This window comes from Leptonotus elevatus, chromosome 18 (assembly GCF_054856555.1).
Source record: "Leptonotus elevatus isolate MCC_2025b chromosome 18, RoL_Lele_1.0, whole genome shotgun sequence".
Classification (NCBI taxonomy): Eukaryota; Metazoa; Chordata; class Actinopteri; order Syngnathiformes; family Syngnathidae; genus Leptonotus; species Leptonotus elevatus.
The window spans coordinates 18,019,876-18,042,232 of record NC_141256.1 but is presented as its reverse complement, the minus strand read 5'-3'; the positions used below and the strand labels follow the sequence as shown (position 1 = coordinate 18,042,232).

Here is a 22,357-nt window from a genome sequence, read left to right as displayed (position 1 = left end):
AAATCCAGGGGGCGTGGCATCGGCGACACCGGGAAGGCAGCGCAGCACCTGCATTCTGTGTTTCTCAAGGATCACAATAGTACCAGCTTGGTCTTGATCAAAAATCCAGAGACTGAGACTAGACCGAGTAAAATGCCTTCCATTCCGAGATGAGACCGAGACAAAAAAAAAAAAGTCTCAACAACCAGACCATGAACAAGAAACAAAAATCTGAGGGAAAACCAAAACCAGATCTCGAGACAAAACTACAGCTCCAAAGAGTGTGAACCCAAAAACATGCACGACAACGAAAAGTCAAATTAGGACACAAGTTGAGCAGTACCAGACAGAATCAGAAACTGACTGGAAATAGTAGCCGAGACAGAAGTTGAGCCAAGACCTAAATCACAACCAGAGACCCAGAAGTAGCGCAAGCACGAGACTATGACTAGAATTACAAATATAGCCAAAACCAGGACAAGATAGTCTGACTACGTGACTATGACTCATAGAAGAAACAGGACTAGACCGAGAAAACAGGGTTCATGTTGTTGTGAGCGGAACATTCCATTGTCTTGATTTTGGCTGCACGTTTGCACATTTGGAACGCGCATCCAACAACTAAGAATGAAAGACACCAAAAGACAACAACATAAATTGTTGTTTAACAAAAAACATTCCGTCTTCTAAGAAGCTAAAATGCTAAATTGCAACATCAAAGTTGAACAAGTGACTGACTGGATACGAGCTAACTGAGCTAGTGTGTGCGCGTGTGCGTGTGCGTGTGCGTGCACACAACAGACGACGGTAACGTTAGCAACCCTGCTAACAACAGCAGAGGCATCCAGGCGGCTCGCTAGTCAGTCCCAAGCACGATAGGTGAAAGCCGATCAGGTGTGCCGCGGGAAAAGCTCCGAAAATATTCAAAGCTGTTTACCGCAACTCATCAAGGTGTCTTTCTTCATCTTTCCATGCCAGCAACGTGTAGTGACAAGCACAACAATTTGTAACCGACTGGTGTTATTCACATAAGAGAACAAATGTTTCCCTCTAATTTCAAATTTTTTCTAGCGATCATTATTATTATCAATCATCATGTCAGTAGAGAGTGGCGCCTTGACTTACAAGTGGAACAAGTTCCGTGACCAAGCTTGTAAGTCAGTTTAGTCATCAACCAAATCAGTTTGTCAGCATGAATCTCACCTTCTTTGGTGGTTCCTTGCGTCTGCATCGACGGCCCGGAACCGGATCGGTACTCGGCGTTGACGTCGACCAGGTAGGCGGTCCTGGGCCGAAGCCCCCGCAGGACGATGGTGGGCTCGTCGCCGACCGTGCTGGCCTCCAGCTCGGCACCTCCCTCGCCGACGGGTCGGAAGGTCAAGCGGTAGCGGAGCACGGCTCCTCGCGCCGGCTGCCAGGACACGCGGAAGCTGTCCGTGGTCTCCTGGGACACTCTCACGTTGCGAACCGGACTTTGTTCTGCCAGAGACGGGAGGGATTTGTTTTTGTTTTTTTAATTAAACGCGACAGGCTTGAGAAGCGGTTTTGGACGTGAGACATCAACGAACCCTCTAAGGTGGTCTCGTAGCCGACAAGGGGCAAACTGTCGCCTCGGTCGTATTGAGCTGAAACGTTGACTTGGTAGCGGGTCAGCGGGCTGAGGTGAGGCAGGACGATGGTCAGCGTGTCCCCGGGGACCGACATGAACACCAAATGGCCATCGGGAATGTCAGCCGGTCTAAACTGGACCAGGAAGGACTCCACGTCGTTGGCGTCGAGCTCCCACGAGGTCCGGAAGCTTCTGGAAGTCACCTCGGAGAAGGACAGGTCTCTGGGCTGGACCAGACCTGAAGACGACACCGGGGAACTTGCAAAGTGACTGCTGGAAAATGTATATTGCACGGATTCATTTGGATGCATTCTTACACTTTAAAGTCCCTGTAAAGTCAAAGTCAATATGAAGAACAACGGACCTTGTAAAACGAGCTCACCAGTGACGGGACATTGGGATTTCCTAGGACAGCATTTGAAAATGTAAACACTGGTAGATATTTATAGAAACAAAGTGCTGCATATAGAAGTGCGATGATTGACACCTAATCGATTGGCAAATGAATCGAAGATTGTTTGATTAATCGTTTAGACACCTTTTTAATTAGAAATGTTGTAAATCCTGAGAATTTTAACTTTCCAAAATGTAATATTCTCCGATCTCTGTTGTCGTCCAAGAATCAAGATACAACATTTGCAATCAACAATTTCACCTATTTGTGACCCCCCCGAACCCCCCCCCCCCCCAATTTGTTGTTTAACTCATTTGCTCCCAAAAATGTAAAATTACGCCTTGCAAAATCAGTCAAAAAACGGGGTTGCTTCAGTCAAAATGGCTGCCAGTGAATGAGTTAATAAAGGGATGGAAATTTAAAAAAAATTCAACGGTAACGTTCATGTTCTATGTTGACGTGTATTTTTGCATCATGGAGTCAAAAATGTTATAAAATGGCTAATAGGAAAGTAGTAAGTGGTATTTTTATGTCTTGCTATTTGACAAAGTGGCTACATGCACCGCGGTGTCTTCTGCTGCCTTTTTTCCAAAACAAATCATCTGTTTTTGCATTTATTTTTCAGGCCAATGCTGTAATATGATATTTCGGGGTCATATATTGTGGCTGGCTTTAAATCCTCAACATTTTTGGGGGCCATGCCATCCATTCTCTTTTGACCCAACTTGCCATGAATTGCCAAATAAGCAGTATAAAGAGGAACATAATTAGCAACGGTGATTTTCATCACCCCCCCCCGAGCCTCGTGGACGTCGCCGCAGACCGCCGCAGACGCAGCAATGCTATGCAGGCAAACACGGATGAAAAAGGAAAAAGGCGGAGCAGCTGAGGACGTCATGAAGACAGATGTCCTAGATCGACATGCGATGAATGTGGAAAGACACACGTCGCACATGTAAGTCGCTGTTTTGATAAGATTTACATTCGTCAGTCAAAGCGCTGCTGTCAAGCCGCTGTTGACAGAATCTCATTATATAAAAATGACATAATACGCCGTTCCAAGGAATGTGAGTCACAGTCGCTCCTGGCAGAGCCCAAAAGAAAAAGTGCTGCACGTTTTCCTTTCCCTTCAAAAAGCGCAGACGTTGCTTGTCGGAACTTGACGAGCAGATGGCGGCCCGGAGGAATGCTCGTCACGCTCCGATGTTTATTGCCTCGACGTGTACCTCGCGCACCTGACGGACGGTTAAACGGCTGCGGGAGCCGCTTGACCCCCGCGCGACCTTTCCACAAGCTCGCAGGTCAACCTGTGGGCGAAACATGAAGCGCAACGCCTGCGTGCGTGCGTGCGTGCGTGCGTGCGTGCGTGCGTGCGTGCGTGCGTGCGTGCGTGCAGGTGCGAAGATACAGTCGGGGTTCGTTTGCAGCGAGTGGAAATGCTTCCTGGCTGACAGTCATAAAAAGTCAAACATGCACAAAATCAATCACTGATTCTCAGCGCAGTTTAAACATTGAACAAGTGGACTGACTGAGTGTCCAGATGTGACGTACGCAGGTGCGAGACCAAGCGCACGCGACTGCTCTTCATGGATTTGAATGGTACAAGTTTCTCGTTGGGCGCCTTCAATGCAGTACCACATTTGGCCACAACATGCCAGGCAGCGCTGAGCTCGAGCGGAAGACATGCGGTGTCACGAAGAGCAAAAAGAAGAGTCCCAAAATGTGGTTGTTGGCTGCGTCCCAATGTCCGCCCCCGTCGCTTAAGCCCTCGTTCACTACATAGCGCTCACTATATATGTATATATGTGCCCTCGTTCCGTTTGGCCATTCGGACAGCCAGCTCACTACTTTCTCCTCGTCGCACATCACGTGACCACCGTAGCGCTTACGACGCGCCGACTATCTATTGTGAATGAAAATGTTTGAAAACTCGACTTTATTTCCTTTGTTGTACATATTTTCAACTCAAACGAATGAATTATTTTCGTAGCATCATTGCGTCGACGCCATGTTTTTTTTCATACTCGCAATGCCATGTTTTTATCGTACATGTTCTTTTAAATAGCGGTTTACCAAAAATCAACTGATTATCAAGCAGTTTAGTTGATAAGTGTACGGTAGTTATTACACTTGTTAATAATTAATAATCCACATGGATAATAAATATCCAACCAGAATAATGACTACTTGATTCCAATTTGTGAGAACGCAAACCGTGTGTAAATCCATCAAGTTCGAAGTGCGATAACAGAGTTTACGTCTGTTCGGATCGCTCACCTTCGCTCACAGTCAATACAACAAGATGGCCGCCCCGTGCGGACGATGGATTCTGCGCCGTAAGACATTTAGTCTTTGTAGATATCTACGGTTGTTGGAAGGTCACATTCGTGCTAATTTTCACTAGCCTGTGCTTTGCATTATATACCAGCATTAAGCTAGACTTTGATGAAACAAAAGTACATGGTTTGGTTGAAGAGTTTGGTGTTTACGTACCGTAACATTCGTCTTTTGTGTCAGTTTTACCGTAAAGTTCAAGTGGGAGTAAGAAAAGAGCCGCTTGGAGCAAACTCAAATTCGTACGTTTTCTTTCGGTTGCTTCCAAGCGATGTCATACGAGTTCCTGACAGGTGCCGAAGAGCATTTCAAAAGTGCATTTTAATCGGATTAAATGTGTCAATCGTGCGCAGGATGGGCACAACCATTTAAATGCTGTCAGACGGATACCTCGTATGCCCAAATATGGTCAATTTGATATTTGTTCACAAATCGATCATATTTCATATTCATCTGCTACTTTTATGCATTATTAACCAATTGAAGGTGTTGATAACATTAAATCTATGAACTCCCTTGAAGATGTTGTAAAACTCCGCCTCTTCCCTGTGGGAGCCGTGAGGCGTTCCGTCATCTCAAGATCGAAAGTCTGGATGATTTTTAGACGACAACGAGCTTTAAAGCTTTAACTCGCTTTCACTTTGACAGCACTAACGAGTGAAAATAGCTGCTTGCGATTCATTCGGGGAGGCCTGTTTCGTTAGAAATGGACGTTTTTTTGTACAGAAGGCAACTCGTGAGCCACGGAAGGAAGTTTGCCGAGCGATTCTTTCTTTACGTCGTCATCGTTTTTTAACGATTGCATCACTCGCAGCCCAACATCTGCGAATGGAACCGCTGACATTTGAACCGAGACAACAAGCAGGAGGCGGACACAAGGCAAGACGGCTCACTTTTCTTTTGGATGTTGCGAAGCTCCTGCTCGATCCTCAGGCAGATGGACTGCGTGAGCTCCTTGGAGATCCTCTGGAAGGCGTCAAAGTCCTCCACGGTGTACACGTGCGTCTCGGCCGGCGCGTTGGCGATGGCCTCCAGCTCGGACCGCACGGCGTCCTTCACGCCCACGGCGAAGATCTCCACGTCGGCCTCCCTCAGCTTGGTGGCGGGACGCTGGAAGGCGTCCGACGACTTGCCGTCCGTGATGAGGATGGCGACGCGCGGCACGTCGGGCCGGGCGCCGTTGGCCAGCTGGAAGATCCTGTCCCTCACGTAGGTCATGGCCTTGCCCGTGTTGGTGGAGCCGCCTCGGTAGGGGAAGGAGCGCACCGCCTTCAGCGCGCCGCTCAGGTCCGAGTGGGTGTTGAGCAGGAACTCGGTGTACGGGTCGCGGCTGTACTGGACCAAGCTGATCTGGACCTTGTTGGGCCCGATGTCGAAGCTGTTCACCAGCACCTCCAGGAAGGCTCGGACTTTGGCAAAGTTGGCCAGACCGATGCTGTAGGAACCGTCCACCAGCAGAACCACGTCGGCTTGGACGTCCACACCCAGCGAACACTCTGGAGCGGGAGATTGTCATGGGTAGAAATGAGGCGGGATGCCATTCGGGACTCGCTTGAAATGAACGGGAACGCCATTTAACCGTTTTTGGGTGGACTGCAGCTCTAGTTATCGCCATTTTCTTACAGCGCGAGTAGAATTTGTTCCGCAACAAAGCTCGAGTCGTAATATTTCTTCAGGCAGTGGTACCTTAAAATAGGAGTTTAATTTGTTTGTTCAAATCTCAAATCATCTTACCCCATTGAAATGAATGGAAATGCCATTCATCCGTTCAACCCCCACAAATTATTGTTTTAATTACATTTTAAAAAAGCTCAGTATTGCATTTGCATTAAAACAAAAAAAAAGGAAGAAAAAAAATAATTACATTTTTGGGAATAAAGAAAAACAACCTGGTATTATATTACAAAAACGGGGGGGGGGGATAAATGTTTCGAATAAGGAAAAATGGCCTGCAATTAAATATAAAAAACAAAACGAAACACTAATAAATTATCAAATTTTCTTTTTTATAAAAAAACTGCCTGGTATGATATTTTAAAGAATTATATATATATATATTCACCTAGATTTAGATTTAGGTTTGTATGATTACCGTATTTTGCTCCTTAATTGCCACCCGTATGAGTTTCCTTGAAATGTTGCGTTCCACTCAAGTGAGCGAGGAAAGCTGCCGACGTGGACTCACCCACAGACACTTTGATGGGCTGAGTTCTTTGCATGACGACGGCGGGCTCGCTGGGCGTCAGGCCTTTCAGCGCAAACAGGTTGATCTGATACTGGGTGTCCGGACTCAGGTCCCGGACCGCAACCGAGGTCTGCGTGCGGCCCACGTACAGCTCGTGACGCTTGGCCCCCACCGTCAGGGGGATCATCTGCACCTTGTAGCCAGAGACGTCGTCCGGCGAGGCGCTCCAGCTCACCTTTATGCTCTTGGAGAACACCTCCTCCACCTGAAGGTTGGAGGCGGGTTCCACTGCTGCCAGGGAGCAAAAGCGCCTCGCTCGCGTCACAAATGGGGCCAAGCAAGACGTTTGTGGCAAATGAGCAAAAGTCACCTTCTTCTCCGCTGACCAGCGAGCTGAGCTGCTCTTCCACGCCGGCGCACACCTGACTGACGACGTCCCTCTGAACATTCCGGATGGCGTCCGAGGCGGCCATGTTGAAGACGTGACTCCAGTAGGGAGTGGACGCCAGCGTCCTCATTTTCCCCTCGTCGGCCTGCTGGATGCCTGCAAAGGCGACAGGACGCGTGATGTCAGCGCGTGCGTGTGCGTGTTCTATTACTAATTCAACAAACGCATCGCGACCCCTCCGGGAAAGGAAAACTCATCTGGGGAGTTTCGATTTCAAGCATCGAGTTGCTCAGACCACCTTCAAAGTCTTCTGGTGTCCCAACAAAACCTTTTTAAGGCTTGGATTGGACAGAACTTTTGTTTTCATTTGTGTACAACAAAAATAACAAATCGCTTTTTCAGACTCTCCGAGATTTTTTTTAGAGCGTGCAAACCGAATGTAGTCATCTGACAGTTAAAAGGGAAAATGGCAGATTGGGCCAAATGTGGACATGTTCACACTTTTGTTTTGAGGGTCCAGTAAAAGTGACTGACAACTTTGCATTGAAGCAAAGGTTCATTTCTTCAGTGCGCTCTAAAAAGAGAATTGTTGAACCAATTGAAGAATACAAATTGAATTGTTGACCAATTTAATAAAATTGCTTCAATTGGTAATAAAGATTTAATTTAATTAATCCAAAGTAACTATATTAAGTTTAATTAAATTAATCCCAAATTAATCCTAAATGAATATATTAAGTTTAATGAACTCAACTTAATATATATTCACTTTGGATTAATTGTGTTACCAATTGAAGCAATTGTATTAAATTGGTCAACAATTCAATTTGTAATCTTAAATTGGTTCAACAATTCTCTTTTTAGAGTGAGTGCCATGAATAAAAACTAGAATCCAATACATATATAATTGTCAGTCAATAAAAATCGAATTTGAATCGTTTTTTCAAAATTAAGAGTCAGCGTCAAAACGACTCGCTTCCTTTTCCGATCCTCCGCAACTTGCAATGACCAGCGTGTGAGCAATAAACAGCAAATTGAACACACCAGCGGCCCATTTACACCTTGTAACACTGACAAGTCACATGACACCAGAGAGAGAAATGCAGAAGACAGCTCGGCCCAATTTGGACACTTTCCCTTGAGGGTGCACTCGCTTTTGTTGCACAGGTTGACTTCAATGTACACGGACTGCTTGACATTGTAGCAACGCAGAATGAAACGCTATTCACTTCATATTCACTTTTGTCAGATGCTGTTGATGTTTTTGGAGTTGGAAACGGTGCGAACGTGACCTCGGGGTCCCGCAATGAACCTAAATGGCCTGTAAATGCCTTCCTGATTGTTTTCATGTGTGTGTGTGTCGAGCCCCCTTCAGGTTGTTGTTTTATCTCTTCCAGCTGAAGATGAGCTGAGTGTTGATCCCCAGCCGGTCGCCACGGCAACACAGCCCTCTGTGTATCCGCGTCCACTCGGCGTGTGGAAAGTGTGACGGCGCTCGCATTCCTGCTACGGCTCGTTCATGCCGAAGGAATCCGAGCGGGATTGCGCCATCGGCGAGAAGAAGAAGAAGATGAGAAGACGAGCAGAAGGTTGCGTACCCGCGACGAAGATCTCCACGCCCTGGCTCCGGAGACGCCTGGCCGAACGTTCGGCGGAATCGTCCCAGTTGCCGTCGTCTGTGATGATCAGCGCGATTTTGGGGAAGGACGTTCGGGAGCCCGCCGCCTCGCTCAGCGTGTTGCTCAGCAGGTAGTCCAGCGCGGCACCTGAAGAAAAACAAACAACCTCAAATTCAGCCGGGACAAAAGTGAGGAAATCTTTTCAAAGTATTTCAACGTGTTTAAATTCGTCAACGGGAAACCAAACGTTTACTGCCACTGACGAATATATTCGTCAGGTACGTTTTTTCAATGGGTAAGCATGAAGGAGGGTCTTGGTAAATCACTGCGATGACTAACGGGTGCCTGTAGGTGGCGGCATTGCATCGCTTTGGATGGAAAAGGAGCTCAATATTACGGGCTGAATTTCGTGACCAGAGAAATTCTGACGTGTTGGAAGTCAGACAAGTTCAAGCACCTGACACTCTATAGGAGCATGACCATATATGGTGGAAACAGGAAGTTGATGCAGCGAATGGCAAACAGACGGCACGTAGAAAAGCCACCGACGTTCGTCTCCAGCCATACGAGTCATTCTTGTTGTTTCTTAGCTGTTTATACGTAAATGAATGATGCTTTCGCCATCAAAGGTCTTTTTTGGTTGTTTCAAAGTTTAAAATTCAAATTCACCAAAATCTTCTTTTCTCCACTGTTTGGTCTAAAACTCGTGTTCTACTGCTGATTGTTAAAAGGTGGAAAAAGTTGGAACAACTGAAGAACATTTGACATTTTGAAATATTTTCATTTTGTTGAAAATCTCACCGTCGTCAAATGTCAGGATGAAAGAAGGCCATTTTGCTTATTTTCATTGGTCATGAAATGTCAAAACAGTACGTAAGGTTTAAAAGTGATTTCCTACCAAAACAAAAAATGCAACTTTGTTCGAGGCAGAACAATTCAAATGTGTTTTCCATGAGATGGCGGAAGGCACGTCACAGTTTTCTTTTCTCCCGTCAAATATGCGCCTTGACTCAATAAAGGTGGGGAAGCACAGCTTTACATTCACTCACTATTCAAAATGAAGGCAAGTGCGTGCAAGTGCAAAAACAGATGCTGAACATATTGCCGACCTTCTTCGACTTTGAAGACCGATCCGTCATAAATGCAGATCTCCAAAAGGGGACCCCATCCACTGGTTGGACGCATGCATAAAACGCTGACTTTCTCTGTTCCCCTGATATGTCGAATTATCAATGGCGGTCCTGCTTCTGCCCGCCTGATCGCGGTTTCTAATATTTGATACTAGTGCAGGTGTTTTTAACTCATTCCCTGCCATTGTCGGCCGCGGACGTCAAAGATTTACGGGCTGCTCGTGAATGAGTTGATGAAGTGTGAAGCGATTGGAAGTAAGGTCACCTGTCCTGGCGTTGCCGTCGCGGACCTCCAGCGATCCGATGGCGCGCAAGAGGGCGGCTCGGCTCAGGTGCCGGTCCAGCGGGAAGCCGGCGGGTGCGCTGCCGGCGTACTGCAGTACGGCCACGCGGGTTTTATCTTGGCCGATTTGAAAGGCCCCGGCCACGGCCGCCGCCAGGCCGCGCGCCTGTTTGAAGGCGGCCCGGTCTGAGGACCAGGACCCGGCCAGGAGGAAGACCACATCCGCCACCGCGCTCACGGGACATTCTGGAGAGAAAAGCCAGGTCACTACTTGTTTCAGTCTTGTCCAGTCTGACTTTGAACTTGACGTCAGTATCACCTTTCCTTTCCGTGGTGGCAAGTAATCAAGTATAAATACTTTGTGACTATACTTAAGTAGCTTTTTCAGGCATCTGTACTTTGCTTTACTCTATTCATATTTTTTTCATGGTGCCAGCGGGTACTAGTTAGTCCCAAGGACAGCATGACTAGCCCACAGGTATTTTCTAAAAATAGCTCTCCAGTAATGGGATACTGTGATTTACTAAGAAGAATGTTAACATAAGCGAGGAGAGCGGAAATTTCGCTTTAGGTCCCCGTTTTAGAACGCCTTGTTGTCACGGCTCGGGCTAGCTTCGTTCATAAGCTCGGCCACTCCCAAGCAGTTGTGATCATACAGGAAGTGACGCAACTTACTTAAGGCATCTGCATCTGGCCTTCTTGAGGGTCCTCCTCCAGACTCAACTGCAAGGTTGGATACCAAGAGTTGAGAGATGAAACAAGTTTTTCCCAGACACTAGTGGAAAAATGCTACTAGTAAGACGCAGTTGTGCACTAGTTGACATTGTGTAGCACTTGTGACATTATAAAATTCCAAAGAAACAACTTACGCCTCACTAGTAGCATGCAGATGTCAACTAGTGCAGAGTTTCGCTTTCCTAGTAACATGTAGTCGTGCTACTAGTGCACAGAAATGTCACCGTGTCATGAAAACAACACGAGTCCATATTTCCGATCTGTCCAAAGTGTTGCGAACTCACTCGTGATCTGTCCCGTGGCAGGAAGACTCTCTCGGGATCCGGCGTAGGCGAAAACGCTAACGGTGTAGTCCACGTCTTGACTGAGCTCCGAGATGCTCGTGGACGTGGCCGAAGACGCCAACGCAAATTCTCGAACTAGTTCTCCTGAAAACCACCACACGCAAAAATTAGGACGATAAGCTTCGAAGAGATGACATCATGGCAAACGAAAATGAAGCAAAAATTTGGGGGCAAGCGGCGATTTCGGCAGACGGCTACGTGGCCTGCAGGGGGCGCCACATGGAAACACAAACAGATTTCAAAGTAAAACAAAAGCCAATTCCTGTTACTGCAAACTGATGTCGTTCTACAAATTATGTTTTTATTATTCGCTGTATTTAGCTTTCATGTTTTTCCTGATATTTTAATAGTTATTTATTTTATTATTTTTTTTTTCTCAATAGTTATAATAGTTTTGAATCAAATGTATTCATTGGGCTACACTTCAAATCGTCTGAAATTTGCAGTTTCTTTTACACACGTGAAATATAATTAGGATTATTTACCATATAATATTTTAATGACAATTTATTTTCTTTCTTTTTTTTAATCATAAAATTAAGGCTATTTTATTTTTAATGGCAATAAAAATCAAGATGATTTTGACTCTAATGTTGTTAATGTTATTTTTTTCACACGAGAATAAACCTAACATTATTATTCTCCAATGTTTTAATGGCAATCAAAATTTACTAATTTTGATTCTGTTCTTAACAATAAAATTCAGATTTTTTGTCCCGACTCCCCAGTGTCTTTATAAACAATAACATTAAGACAATTTAATCTTTGTTTCAGTGACAATAAAATTAAGACTTGTTTCTTTACTGACAGTAAAATTTAAATTATTTCATCTTTCTTTAATGTTTTCAATGACAACAAGATTGAGATTAGATTTTAATTCTTATTGAAAATAAAATTAGGATTATTTCGCCTTTAATGTCTTTTTTAACAATAAAATTGGGATTTTGTTTTAAATTTAAGTTAGTTTTTATTGACAAGTTAAAATTGAAGATGATTTAGCTTTTGCTTTGATCTTGATGACAAACTACACGAAGTTTACCTCTGATATGTTTTAATGATATAAAATTACGATGATTTAACCTGACTTTAATGTGTCGCTCGAGGGCAAAAGGCGTTCTGGTGAAGGAAAAAAGAAAAGAAAAGGGAAGGGCAGTGGAATTGCTTTTCCCTCAGGGTGCGAGGAATAATGCTTTGCTTGTGTGCGTGGCGACCTAATTGCAGGGTTAGTCTGGGCTCGTTAGCGTGGCGCGCGGCACAGGCGGGCGGGGCGGGGACAGGACAGGATAGGACAGGACGGGACGGGACGGGAGGGCAGGGGAGGCGGCCCACCTGTGTCGGAAGTCACATGTATCCTGTAGCCGTCGAGGTGCGAGCGCGGCCTTTGCCATGACATCTGCACCGTGCCCTCGTCCAAGATGTGAAAGGTCAGAGCGGACGGCGGCTCCACTGCGCACACAAAAGTGATAAATGTGTTGAGGACGGCACACGCACGCACGCACGCACACGTTGTGTACTTTGTGTTGTTAGTTGAGAGCACACGACATTCCGGAAGGTGACAGGCGGCAAGAGCAAAGAAAAGCCCACATCAACGTCAACAATTTGGAGGTTTAAAGCTCGCGTGTCCAAAGTACGGCCCGTGGGCCCGCCATTGTGAGATGACTTAAGGTTTTAAAAAGTGTCATTACTGTATTCATGTGTTGGATGTGTGCATTCAAGAGGTGTGGCCTAATGAGTTCTGTGTGTGGTCGTGGTCTACAGCAGCTTTTTCTTTGGATGTGTGTTTGTCCCGGTCAATAAAAAGCAACTGCAGCTCTCCTTGCCCACATGCCCGGGCATCACACTACGTTTGTTGCTCCATTTTTTCTTCACTGTATGCTCATTTTCCCTTATGGCACAAATTTAGCCTTGCAAAATTTTGGACACACTCAATCGTGTACTAAAAATAACATTTGACACGGCCCGCAATGCTATTTCAACTAAATTAGCAACTAATGAGCAAACAAGCTAACAATTAAAATAGTAGCATTTCTCTTCGTAATGCCTCAGTGAATAAAAATAATTCCATTTCAGAGCGAGCAGAGTTTGCTCTGCATTCAGTGACCATATCAGATTAATGATCCTAAAGTAACGACATATAGAACTCTACTGTCCTCTTTTATTGATCAAATCAATGTGATAATCACAATTTTTAAAGAAAAAAAAAGAGTTTGTTTAAAATGAGAACGAAATCAGGTTGCGTTGAGGCTTTTCTTTGCTGTCACACATGAAAATGGTTGCAAAGATGTTTTCATGTTTTCAGCGCGGACGCCAATCCAACACTTTGCGTTGAATTGACCGACACGAAACGTCCTTCCGCAACGGCAAGGAGGAAAACTTTTCTTTTCTTGGTGAGGGAAAAAAAGTCTTTGTTGTGAGCAAACAAACACAAATGTACATGATGACAACATGACAAGTGTACATGACAAGTTGTACACAAGCTACAACTTGGGGACAAAAAGGGTCATGTACACAAAGACCCCGTGTTCTTTGTGGAATATTTTAAGGGGATATTCTTCAGGTTGGCTTGGAACGCGCACCACAAGGCTAGCTAGCTAGCTACCTAGCTATTAAAAAAAAAAGTTTTAAAATCTCTACGAAATCAATGACGAGCATAATTAAGACTCTTGAATAAAAACTAACTAGCTAACTAGCGGTTAAAGAACCTTTGCTGAACTCAAACGTTACAGACAGACAAGTTTGTATTTAGCATTAGCAACATGCTAGTAGACGAATACACAAATAAGGTCAACAATCAGGTAGTCACATCTTAGCTTTTGTGAGTAAAAATCTAAATAAAGTCTTTTACAACAACAAATGTGATCCAAAATGGTACTAGAAACAACAACCAGTCACATTTGACAAAGATAATAGAAGAAATGGCACACTTTCTTTCTTTTTTGCTGCGCAGCGCCAACCACAGCAAGTGAAGAATATCCCAGCAAAATATTGTCGTGAAGTCCAGACTGAAGCTGCGGACTTGACCGGGAAGGTGACACGACAGTACGTGACAATGCGGAGTAAGCACCAACCTGACCATCGAGATGTGGCGTCCGCCTCCCAGAAAGAAAGAAAAAATGAAGCAAAAATGTCCTGGAGACGCTCCGGCGCTTGTCCACGCGATGTCAATTGATGTTTGCTTTCAGGCATTTAACAGAATATATTCAAACCTGCACGTGGACATCACCGACGTTTACAACGCAGAAGATTTGTGTTCATTTATTTTTGGTTTCTCCCACAGCTGCATTACTTCCAGTCACAACAACAACAATTAAAAGTGTCATTTTAACACGTCCAGTGTATGTGTTATTTCAAAGAGTTGATCACCGAGAGTGAGATTAACTCGACAGTGTTGCATTCACTCCGCTTTGCACCTGCGCTTCTCCAGTTTGATACACAAGTCAACGTTATTTTCGTTATTTCGAGCTACTGAATTTTCATGTTGGTTTATTATGGCATTTGGTTTAAAAGGTTTAAGAATCGAATAAACAGTACAGTGTATTAATTATCTATCCAAGATGACGGGAGGTCACACAGAACAGACTCTTTTTCCATTTCTTTTTTTTTTTCTTTGAGCGCACTCACTTTGTGTCATTCAGGAGAAAATAAGCAGACTGATTTTTCCCCCCCTTGGTGTTCAACTTGTGGAAAAAGATGAGTTGAAGTCATATTTAGTCTTCGCGTTCCATGAGGCGAAATCACCCGGCAGGAAACTTGGCCGTTCGCCTGGTGGCCGCTTTCCCTTTTCTTTTTTTTTCTTTTTTTTCTTTTCTTCTTTTCGTGGATTTTTTCGCACAGGCTGCACGGAGACTTTGAGCAAGTGCGCCTCTCAGTGGCTATACGGCTAATTGCACGTTGGAAGAGTGCCAGCTGGAAGACAGCTTACTTCGTCCTTTTTTCATTTGATTATATTATTAACTAGAAACATTTCCGCGAGCCATAAAATGTATTCTTTGTTTTATAGAAATATGCACCAAAAGTGTGCATTTTTAAATGTTTTTTTTGTATAATATCATGAACTGTTTTTTTCACCACACGGAAATATTGTAAAGCAGGCAAAGTATGAGCACAGTAACGGTTTCCACCTTGATCTCATCTGTGCAGATTGCAACAGCACACACACCTTCATTTGACTTGTACAACAACAAAACAATGTTCAAGCGTTCCTTCAAAATCACATTCTGACAAACGCGTGAAATTTGCTCTCCTGATTGGCCGGGACCTATAAAAGGCTTCAAAAGTGTTATTCATGTCAATAAGAAGCATCAAATGCAAACAACAGGACCTGACAACATCTGAAATGCACAATCACTTGAACATTCTTAGCAGAAAGATCAACAATGACATTTGGAATATGAAGAGCATTGCTTTTTGTTTTTTTTTAGATCAACAAACCTTTCAATCACACGCAAACATTCCCACACTTGAACGATCACTTTCTTCGATGCACAACTATAAGCGCAGGAGGCCAGGAAAGGCAAAGGTGAAAGGTCAAATGGGGAGCAGGAGGGAAGGTCTTACCTTGGTCCTGGGCCGAAGAGGAGAGCACCAGCGCCAGCAGCGCCGCAGCCACCAGAGTCAGCCCGCTCTTCATTTTGGCTTCCTGCGGCTCACCACAGCGTGGACCACGGCTGCCAACGGCGCCGCCGACACCACCACCACGACATGTGAGGAGGAGGAGGACGACATGTGAGAAGCCAGGAGACGCCGCCGCATGAGCTCAATAGGAGGAGGCTACTTGCATGGGGAAAGGTAGAGGGGGGGGGAGGGGAAAGAGGAGCAGAAGGAGGTGTAGGAAACTTGAGGGAGCTGGTGAGGAACAAGAAGAAAAAACACATGGCATGATTGAGAGAAGAGAAGGAAGGAGGAGGAGAAAGAAGAGGGCCGGAGGAGTAGGAATGGGTTAGGAAACGGGAGGAGTAAGAAGTAACTTGATGAAGGACAAAATCAGAGGAGGAGAAATAAGAAGGAGCTGCTGAGGGAGGAAAAATGAGGAGGAAACAGGAGGAGCAAGATGAAAATGTGAGGAGGAAGATGGAAGGGAAATGGGAAAAGAAAACAAGGAAAGAAGGTGGAAGGAGAAAGCGGAGGAGATGGAAAGAAGGGACTTAAATGACGAGTAAGAAGTAGAAGTGCTCATTGCTGGAAGGAGGAGAAGGAGGAGAAGGAGGAGATATAGGCCACAAGAGAAGGAGGAAACGGCAGAGGGTGGATGAAGGGGACAAACCGCAGGAGGACTTGAGGGACAAGAGGAGCAAGGAGAAAACGGGAGGAGGACTAAAAGGAGAAAGAGGAGCTTTAAGAAACAAGGAAGGAAGGAAGACAAATTGTGGTAGAAGAGAGATTGTGTTGAACCTGCGCGCGCACGTCGAACAAATTCAAGTCAAATGGGGGAAAAAATGAGGACGGCAACTTTTCGACTTGAGCTGACACAACTTTGCTCTGCCCGAGGGACGAAGAAACAAGAAGAAAAGGAGGAGAAGAAGAAGAAGAAGAAAGGCAGCGGACGTGGAATCAGCAGACGTCATCACATGCATTCATGAGCAGAAACGTCATCAATGAATAATCGATCAGAATCAGATGAGTCGCACCAACCTGAAGTTTCGTCTGGAAGTGCTCCGCCACCGAGAAGAAGAGGAAGAGGAGGAGGATGAAGAAGGACGCGGAGGAGGAGGAGGAGGGGGAAGAAGAGGAGCGAGTGCGCTTCTCGGAGGTGTTCCGAGCTTCTGGTAGCAGCTCGGCGGGCGTCGTCGAATTTTCCTCCAAGTGGGCTGAGCCTCCCCTCCGCTCCCCACTTAAGAAGGAGGAGGGGTGCTGGGGGGGGGGGGGGGGGGGGCGATGGGGGTTTGCCCACCCGGCGGACCACAAACCAGACCAAAGTCACTGTAGGAAACTTTGACACTTTTCACATGCGCTAATTCTTTCGTGCCGATTCAGCACATTCAACCAACGGTCCATTCTACTCCCAAAACACTCGTCTTTAAAAATAAAAAAAAAGGAACATTCATCAATACTTTGAAGTGACCACCTTTTGGACAGCAAGTCTTCACGTGGCGGACGCAGGTTCGAGGAAGGAGAGAGAGAAAAAAAAGCTGCTGCAGCCTCCGCGCGGGCGCCATCTAGTGGCCGCCGCCAAAAGCGCAGCACGTGACGCGACACAGCGGCCATGAGGAGCTTCCAACTTCTTCAACTTCATCTTCTCGCTCCATTGGACGTCGGAGATCAGGAACAAGGCCCAGTTGACGACGGCGTGCTTGAGAGTACCACGTGCTAAGCTAAGAAAGGATCAAGGTCAAACTCATGCCGTGGAGATGGAGCCTGGAATAGAAATGAAAACGCTTCCAGGATCTTGTTTTCAACAAGTGGACTCGCCCAAATGAACAATTTCACTTTCTTTTTAGGAATTTGCATCACTACTGGAGTTGAACAGGATGGTGGGGAAAACATTTGATCACATAAACCTGTCATTTAAACTGGGGTGTGTAGACTTTTGATATCCAGTTTGGGTATAAAAATAAAGCCGTCCTCTTTTCGTTTCCTCTGATTGAGAATACGATTATTGTATGCGTTGCTTCACCATGTGACCAAGCGGCAGTCTGAAAGCTTAGAATGACCGCAACATTTATGCTAATTCAGGCCTGACGGGTTCAATTGTCCAACATTAACCTTTTAAAATTAACAAAATTCTGTATATGCTTTATAACGTGTTAGTTATTACAATTCTATTCTGCCAAATACTGTTGGCCTAAATAAATAAAGGCTAATAGCTGTTAGCCCATCTATGGTGATTTGCATGATATGTTAGCATTACGCTAGGCGACTGTCATTAGATATGTTGAACATTTTGTGGTTTAAATATGCAATGTTTGACACTTTTGTTTGTGTGCGATTCTTCTTTTTCTCAAAGTTCTTCAATTTTTGTTTGAATAAGTTGAAGTGCTATTCATTTGTTGTTGTTGTCTCGCGATATGGTGGGCAGCCAATAAGCAGGCTTTGGGCTGGTCATGAGAGGTTTAATTGATCTTGCTGACAAATAAATATTGATCCCATGAACATGAGAGAAACGCAACCACCATCATCATCATCATCATCATCCCATTCAACACGACGTGGAGGCGGAGTCAGTTCTTCTTCTGGGGGTAGGCCGCCTTCACCAACTGGTACACGGCGTAGGCTCCACCTGTGCACGGCAACAACGAAAACTTGCACAGTGAGAAGACAATTGATTCAGAAAGTAATCCAAAAATAGTTGGAGAATTGATTCATCGTTTAGAGGAGTTGTTCAACTTAAAACGGTTCAAAACAAAAAAAAGTCCAAAAGATACGTTGAGAAATAATCAAGTTGTACTGATAAGTAGAATTCGAAGGCAATTTTTGAATCGCCATTCTCGAGGTCATATTGTAAAAAAAAAACGTTCCCCAAGACGGAAAAAGGGAGGAGAAAAAAATTGTTGCTGCATTGTCCTCAAATTAAAGCGGTCAATCCAGTCACACTTCGCATTTTGTCATTCTGGAGAAATGTCATCAAGTCGCTTTGAACATTGTGAAACGAGTCACGGAAATAAAAATGCTGAATGAGATGATTCTAACGACGGAAAAATGCACCTTACTTTACTTGCAAGCTTCTTTTTTTTTTCAGCTTTGAGAATTGTTGAAAGCCAAAAGCACGTCAAACAATAATTCTCTTTAAAAAGCCAGTGCAAATTTTTGGGGTTGACGTTCCTCCATGCCAGCGCTGCTGTCTCCGTTTTTCCACTTTACGCAACATCTCACTCAATCAATCAATCAATGCTTTTCCAATGATCGCTTTTTTTTTTAACATCACGTCATCATCTGCAGTTTGCAAAAAACAAACAAGCAGCTTATTTTGACAAAGTTCTATGAAGAGCAGATGTCTTTTTTTCTCCCCCAATGCAAGTTGTCAGAACCATCAATGCTGGAGTAAAGAAGAGTTTTTTGCCTCCGCTGACTCACCGAAGACGGTGAGCGCCATGGTGAATCGGTAGAGCATCCCGTCCACCGTGCCGCCTTTCAGATGCACCGGGACGCCGTCATCCATCTGACACACACGCACACACACGTCAAGTTGCGACGAAAAGCAGGTGGATTTAGATAGAACCGTAGACCGATAAGTGTTTCTCAGGGCCGGTACCGATTATTAGCAGCGAAGGACGCCAATAACCAATATTTGGAGCCGATTAAGTCCAGCTCTTCATTTTTTTGACATTTTAAAGCACATCTTTATTGAATCGTCAATAGACATGTTTGTTTACAAAATCTAACAAAAAGTTCCGGGATCTCGCAGGGGCAGTAGCATGTTTTTAAAAGTTAAATCAAAACTTGTTTTCTACAGTAAATAAAGTGTTCCCAAATTTCATATCAATATAATATAACATATAAGTATTCAATTATTACTGATCTTAGTTTTAATTTCAAACAAAAACAAGGTGCAGAGAGATCCCAGGGTCAGCAGCATCTCAGAAAATTGAAATCAATTGATTTTTTTTTTAAATGAGTTCCCTGAAGTTAACACTTTTTTTTTTAATGGATCTATTATCAGCCATGATTCCTCAAATGTTTTGTCAAAATGCCGAATATTGGCGCCTATCCGTATTCCACACACACAAACACAGCATGTGCGGCCGCATAGGACGTATTCTTTGAAAACGACGTAAATAATCAACGACAGACGGCAGCGGGAACGTTGAAGGTGAAGCGGCAACGCGGTCGTGTAAGAATGTCGCGCGGCAGCGGCCATGAAAACGAAAGAAGAAAAAAAGAGAATCATCAGATGTTTGCGTTTTTTCCCCCATCCATCACACGGACTTAGCCGCGTACGATTTGTCACGCGCCGTAGATTGACGGCTGCGGTTTGGCAAGCGACGCGTCCTCGCTGTCATCGACGCCCGTTCGACTTTTGTTTTGCGAGCGACGAGACCGCAAGCGGGTGGAAGGTCATCGGGTTCAAGTGGGGATCAAGCATTTTACCACACACATACAAACACTTGCAATTGAGTTGACGTGATTTTTTTGGAATGCTAATACTAAGTTCCCCTTAGCCTTGTAATGACATTTCCCGTGATGTGCTAGCATAACATATGCTACAGTTTGGCATTCAAATCTAAAATGCTGAATTGACTTTTGTTTTCCAGCAAACTTCAACTCGGGAAGACAAACGGCTTGAAGCACGCACACGTTGCCTCTTGTGTGGAAAATTCAGCAAGCGCAAAATTCACGTCTGGGTCATTAATTTTCCTTTTTCATTAATTTTCCAACGGGGCCACGTGACTAAGTGGAACGACCCCCCGAGGGTCACGCCAACATGCTAACCTCAAGTGTGTTCCATATTAATTTCATGGAATCGTGTCTCGGTTGAGCGAGCCGCTACTTTGTGTACATATTGCTCCAATCAAGGACATGGACATATTTACAAGTGAATTAGGAGCAGTGGATGAAAGTTACCTGGAAGCGCCTCTGGTTCTGGGGGACCCGGTTCTCCACCTGCCTCCGGGCCGAGCCGCAAAAAGTCCGCCGCACCACCTGCTGGAGAGCCTGGGAATGACAAGGTGATCCTCAATCAACTCGGGATTGGCAGCAAACTGAAGAAACGCACGTTACATGTTGCAAGGTTTGTGCTGGTGAGGATCCCCTGCAAGATTCAAGGTTCCATGTTTCTTGTGGAACGTCATACGTTTGGCAGGACAACACTGCCATCTGGAGGCATTAACAAACAGCAATCAATGGGTGCTGGTGTCATCCACAAGAGTCCAGCAGGTCCGTTTACATTTCACCTGCAACTTTGTTCATTTTCAATGGTAAAAAAGTTATTTCTGGATAGCTTCAAATGCACAAACTAAGCACGTGGGAGGGGGGGAAACTACTTTAATTTGATGTTAAATCTAGTTTTTAAAAATCGAATTGAGAAAGTTTGAACCTCAGAGTTGACAAAAAGGTCATATACAAACTCTTGAAGTTGGACAGATTATAATTAGGCAGTGGTTATTTAGCAGTGCGCTGTGCGTGGTTCAACTTCCAGCCTCGCTTCACCCACTTTCTGTTTCTTGCCACTTGAGGTGAATAAGATAAAAATGTACAGAGCCGTATTTGCAGCACCTACAAAATGTGTACTTGAAGCGCTCACGGCAAAAGAACGCTTGGTGTCCAGTTGGCTGATAAATGGAAATAACATTCATAGAAAGTGAAAATCAGAAAAAAATATATTAAAATGATTATTTCCTGACATTTGACGTTGTAAACGCTTTAAACTCTTCACATGACTGAAATCAAGTTTCAAGCGTATTAGCACAACGACATTAGCCGCCTTTGACCTCGTAGCCGACCCTTTGAGGCCAAATGCAGCTCAGTGGGCGCGTGCTGACAAATTACATGCCACACTGCAAGAAAATCAAACGTTCCCAAAGCACAAAAAGCTGCTAAAGACGAGAAGAACTTACAAAACCGCTTCGATTCATCTTGTGTGCTCGCCTCGCTCGCTCTCACAAGGACGTAAATTACTTCCGCTTGTCGCTCTTCTTCGTCGTCGTAGTCGTCGTCATGTATTGCAGAACACATTCAAGTCGTGTCCTCTACCGCCCTCTAAGGAATTTGTTGGAAACACGCGAGTCACCTTGGCTTGTCCTCGCAGTGGGGAAAAAAATCGACTTCAGTTATGAGAACACAACTGAAAAATTCCACTCAAAGTGTTTTAATTATTGAAAGCATATCAAATTTAAGGAGGGGGCAAGACGGCAGCTTCATCATTTCATACACGATTTAACGCATTGTGCTTGGCATGATTTCAAATTATAAAAATAAAAAAAAGTCCAGAAAAAAGACAGGCTCATAAATTTACACACAGTTTAAATAATAGATTATTTAAAAAGTGCATTATAGGAAAATTATTGACCAGCAATCTTAATTTCAGATAAATATTCAAATTGTTCTTCAACTGTTTCCGTCAACAAATTTTTTCAACAAGTGTTTTCATTTATGTTTGTGATTTTAAGATACAGAATTTTAATTTGTCATATGCGCTGTAAAATACAATGTCAGCACTGAGCAATTCAATTCTTAACTTTAGATGAATGTTAGCCATCATGTGACTGGCATTCATTTATGTGACCCACATTTTTTACGAGCTATTACTGAATATTTTCCAGTTTTCTTCCCGCAACGTAAAACAGTTTAATCAAATTATGTTAAGCAATCAAAATTATTTATTTATTTATTAATATTTGTTTGTGATGTGTTCCATTTGTATATTGTGGCTTTTCTTTTTTTTATGTGAATGAGTCTTGGACAAGACCGGCTACTGTCACTAC

At 44.4% G+C, this 22,357-nt stretch overlaps 2 protein-coding genes across 7 annotated transcripts in view; both read right to left on the bottom strand.

Moving 5' to 3' along the window:
• col12a1b (collagen, type XII, alpha 1b) overlaps positions 1-17,439 on the bottom strand; it is a 75,026-nt gene extending 57,587 nt beyond the window's left edge. For 3 of the 6 annotated variants that reach the window (XM_086060557.1, XM_086060553.1, XM_086060555.1), the window contains exons 1-11: positions 14,069-14,589; positions 12,330-12,446; positions 10,941-11,084; positions 10,597-10,644; positions 9,904-10,167; positions 8,488-8,655; positions 6,872-7,045; positions 6,502-6,792; positions 5,210-5,812; positions 1,548-1,826; positions 1,183-1,458 (exon numbers count right to left, since the gene is read on the bottom strand). In XM_086060557.1, the coding sequence (XP_085916683.1) occupies positions 1,183-1,458; positions 1,548-1,826; positions 5,210-5,812; positions 6,502-6,792; positions 6,872-7,045; positions 8,488-8,655; positions 9,904-10,167; positions 10,597-10,644; positions 10,941-11,084; positions 12,330-12,446; positions 14,069-14,186 (2,482 nt within the window). In that variant the 5' untranslated portion in view covers positions 14,187-14,589. Of the gene's footprint in view, positions 1-1,182; positions 1,459-1,547; positions 1,827-5,209; positions 5,813-6,501; positions 6,793-6,871; positions 7,046-8,487; positions 8,656-9,903; positions 10,168-10,596; positions 10,645-10,940; positions 11,085-12,329; positions 12,447-14,068; positions 14,590-14,621; positions 14,933-15,557; positions 15,668-16,631 lie in introns of those variants that run through there. The other 3 variants (XM_086060556.1, XM_086060558.1, XM_086060554.1) reach the window with 3 other exon arrangements.
• Positions 17,440-18,035: 596 nt separating this feature from the next.
• On the bottom strand, positions 18,036-21,649 carry cox7a2b (cytochrome c oxidase subunit 7A2b). The gene is made up of 4 exons (XM_086060591.1): positions 21,491-21,649; positions 20,499-20,588; positions 19,011-19,095; positions 18,036-18,216 (listed from the first exon to the last, which is right to left on the bottom strand). The coding sequence occupies exons 1-4, from the start codon at positions 21,506-21,508 to the stop codon at positions 18,158-18,160; spliced, it is 252 nt and encodes an 83-aa protein (XP_085916717.1). The 5' UTR covers positions 21,509-21,649; the 3' UTR covers positions 18,036-18,157.
• Between the last annotated feature and the right edge of the window lie 708 nt (positions 21,650-22,357).

Coding starts and splice junctions, on each gene's coding strand:
- cox7a2b (XM_086060591.1), bottom strand. Junction 19,096..20,498: donor AGAACCAGAGGCGCTTCCAG/GTAACTTTCATC, acceptor CGTGTGTGTCAG/ATGGATGACGGCGTCCCGGT. Junction 18,217..19,010: donor CATGGCGCTCACCGTCTTCG/GTGAGTCAGCGG, acceptor TGCCGTGCACAG/GTGGAGCCTACGCCGTGTAC.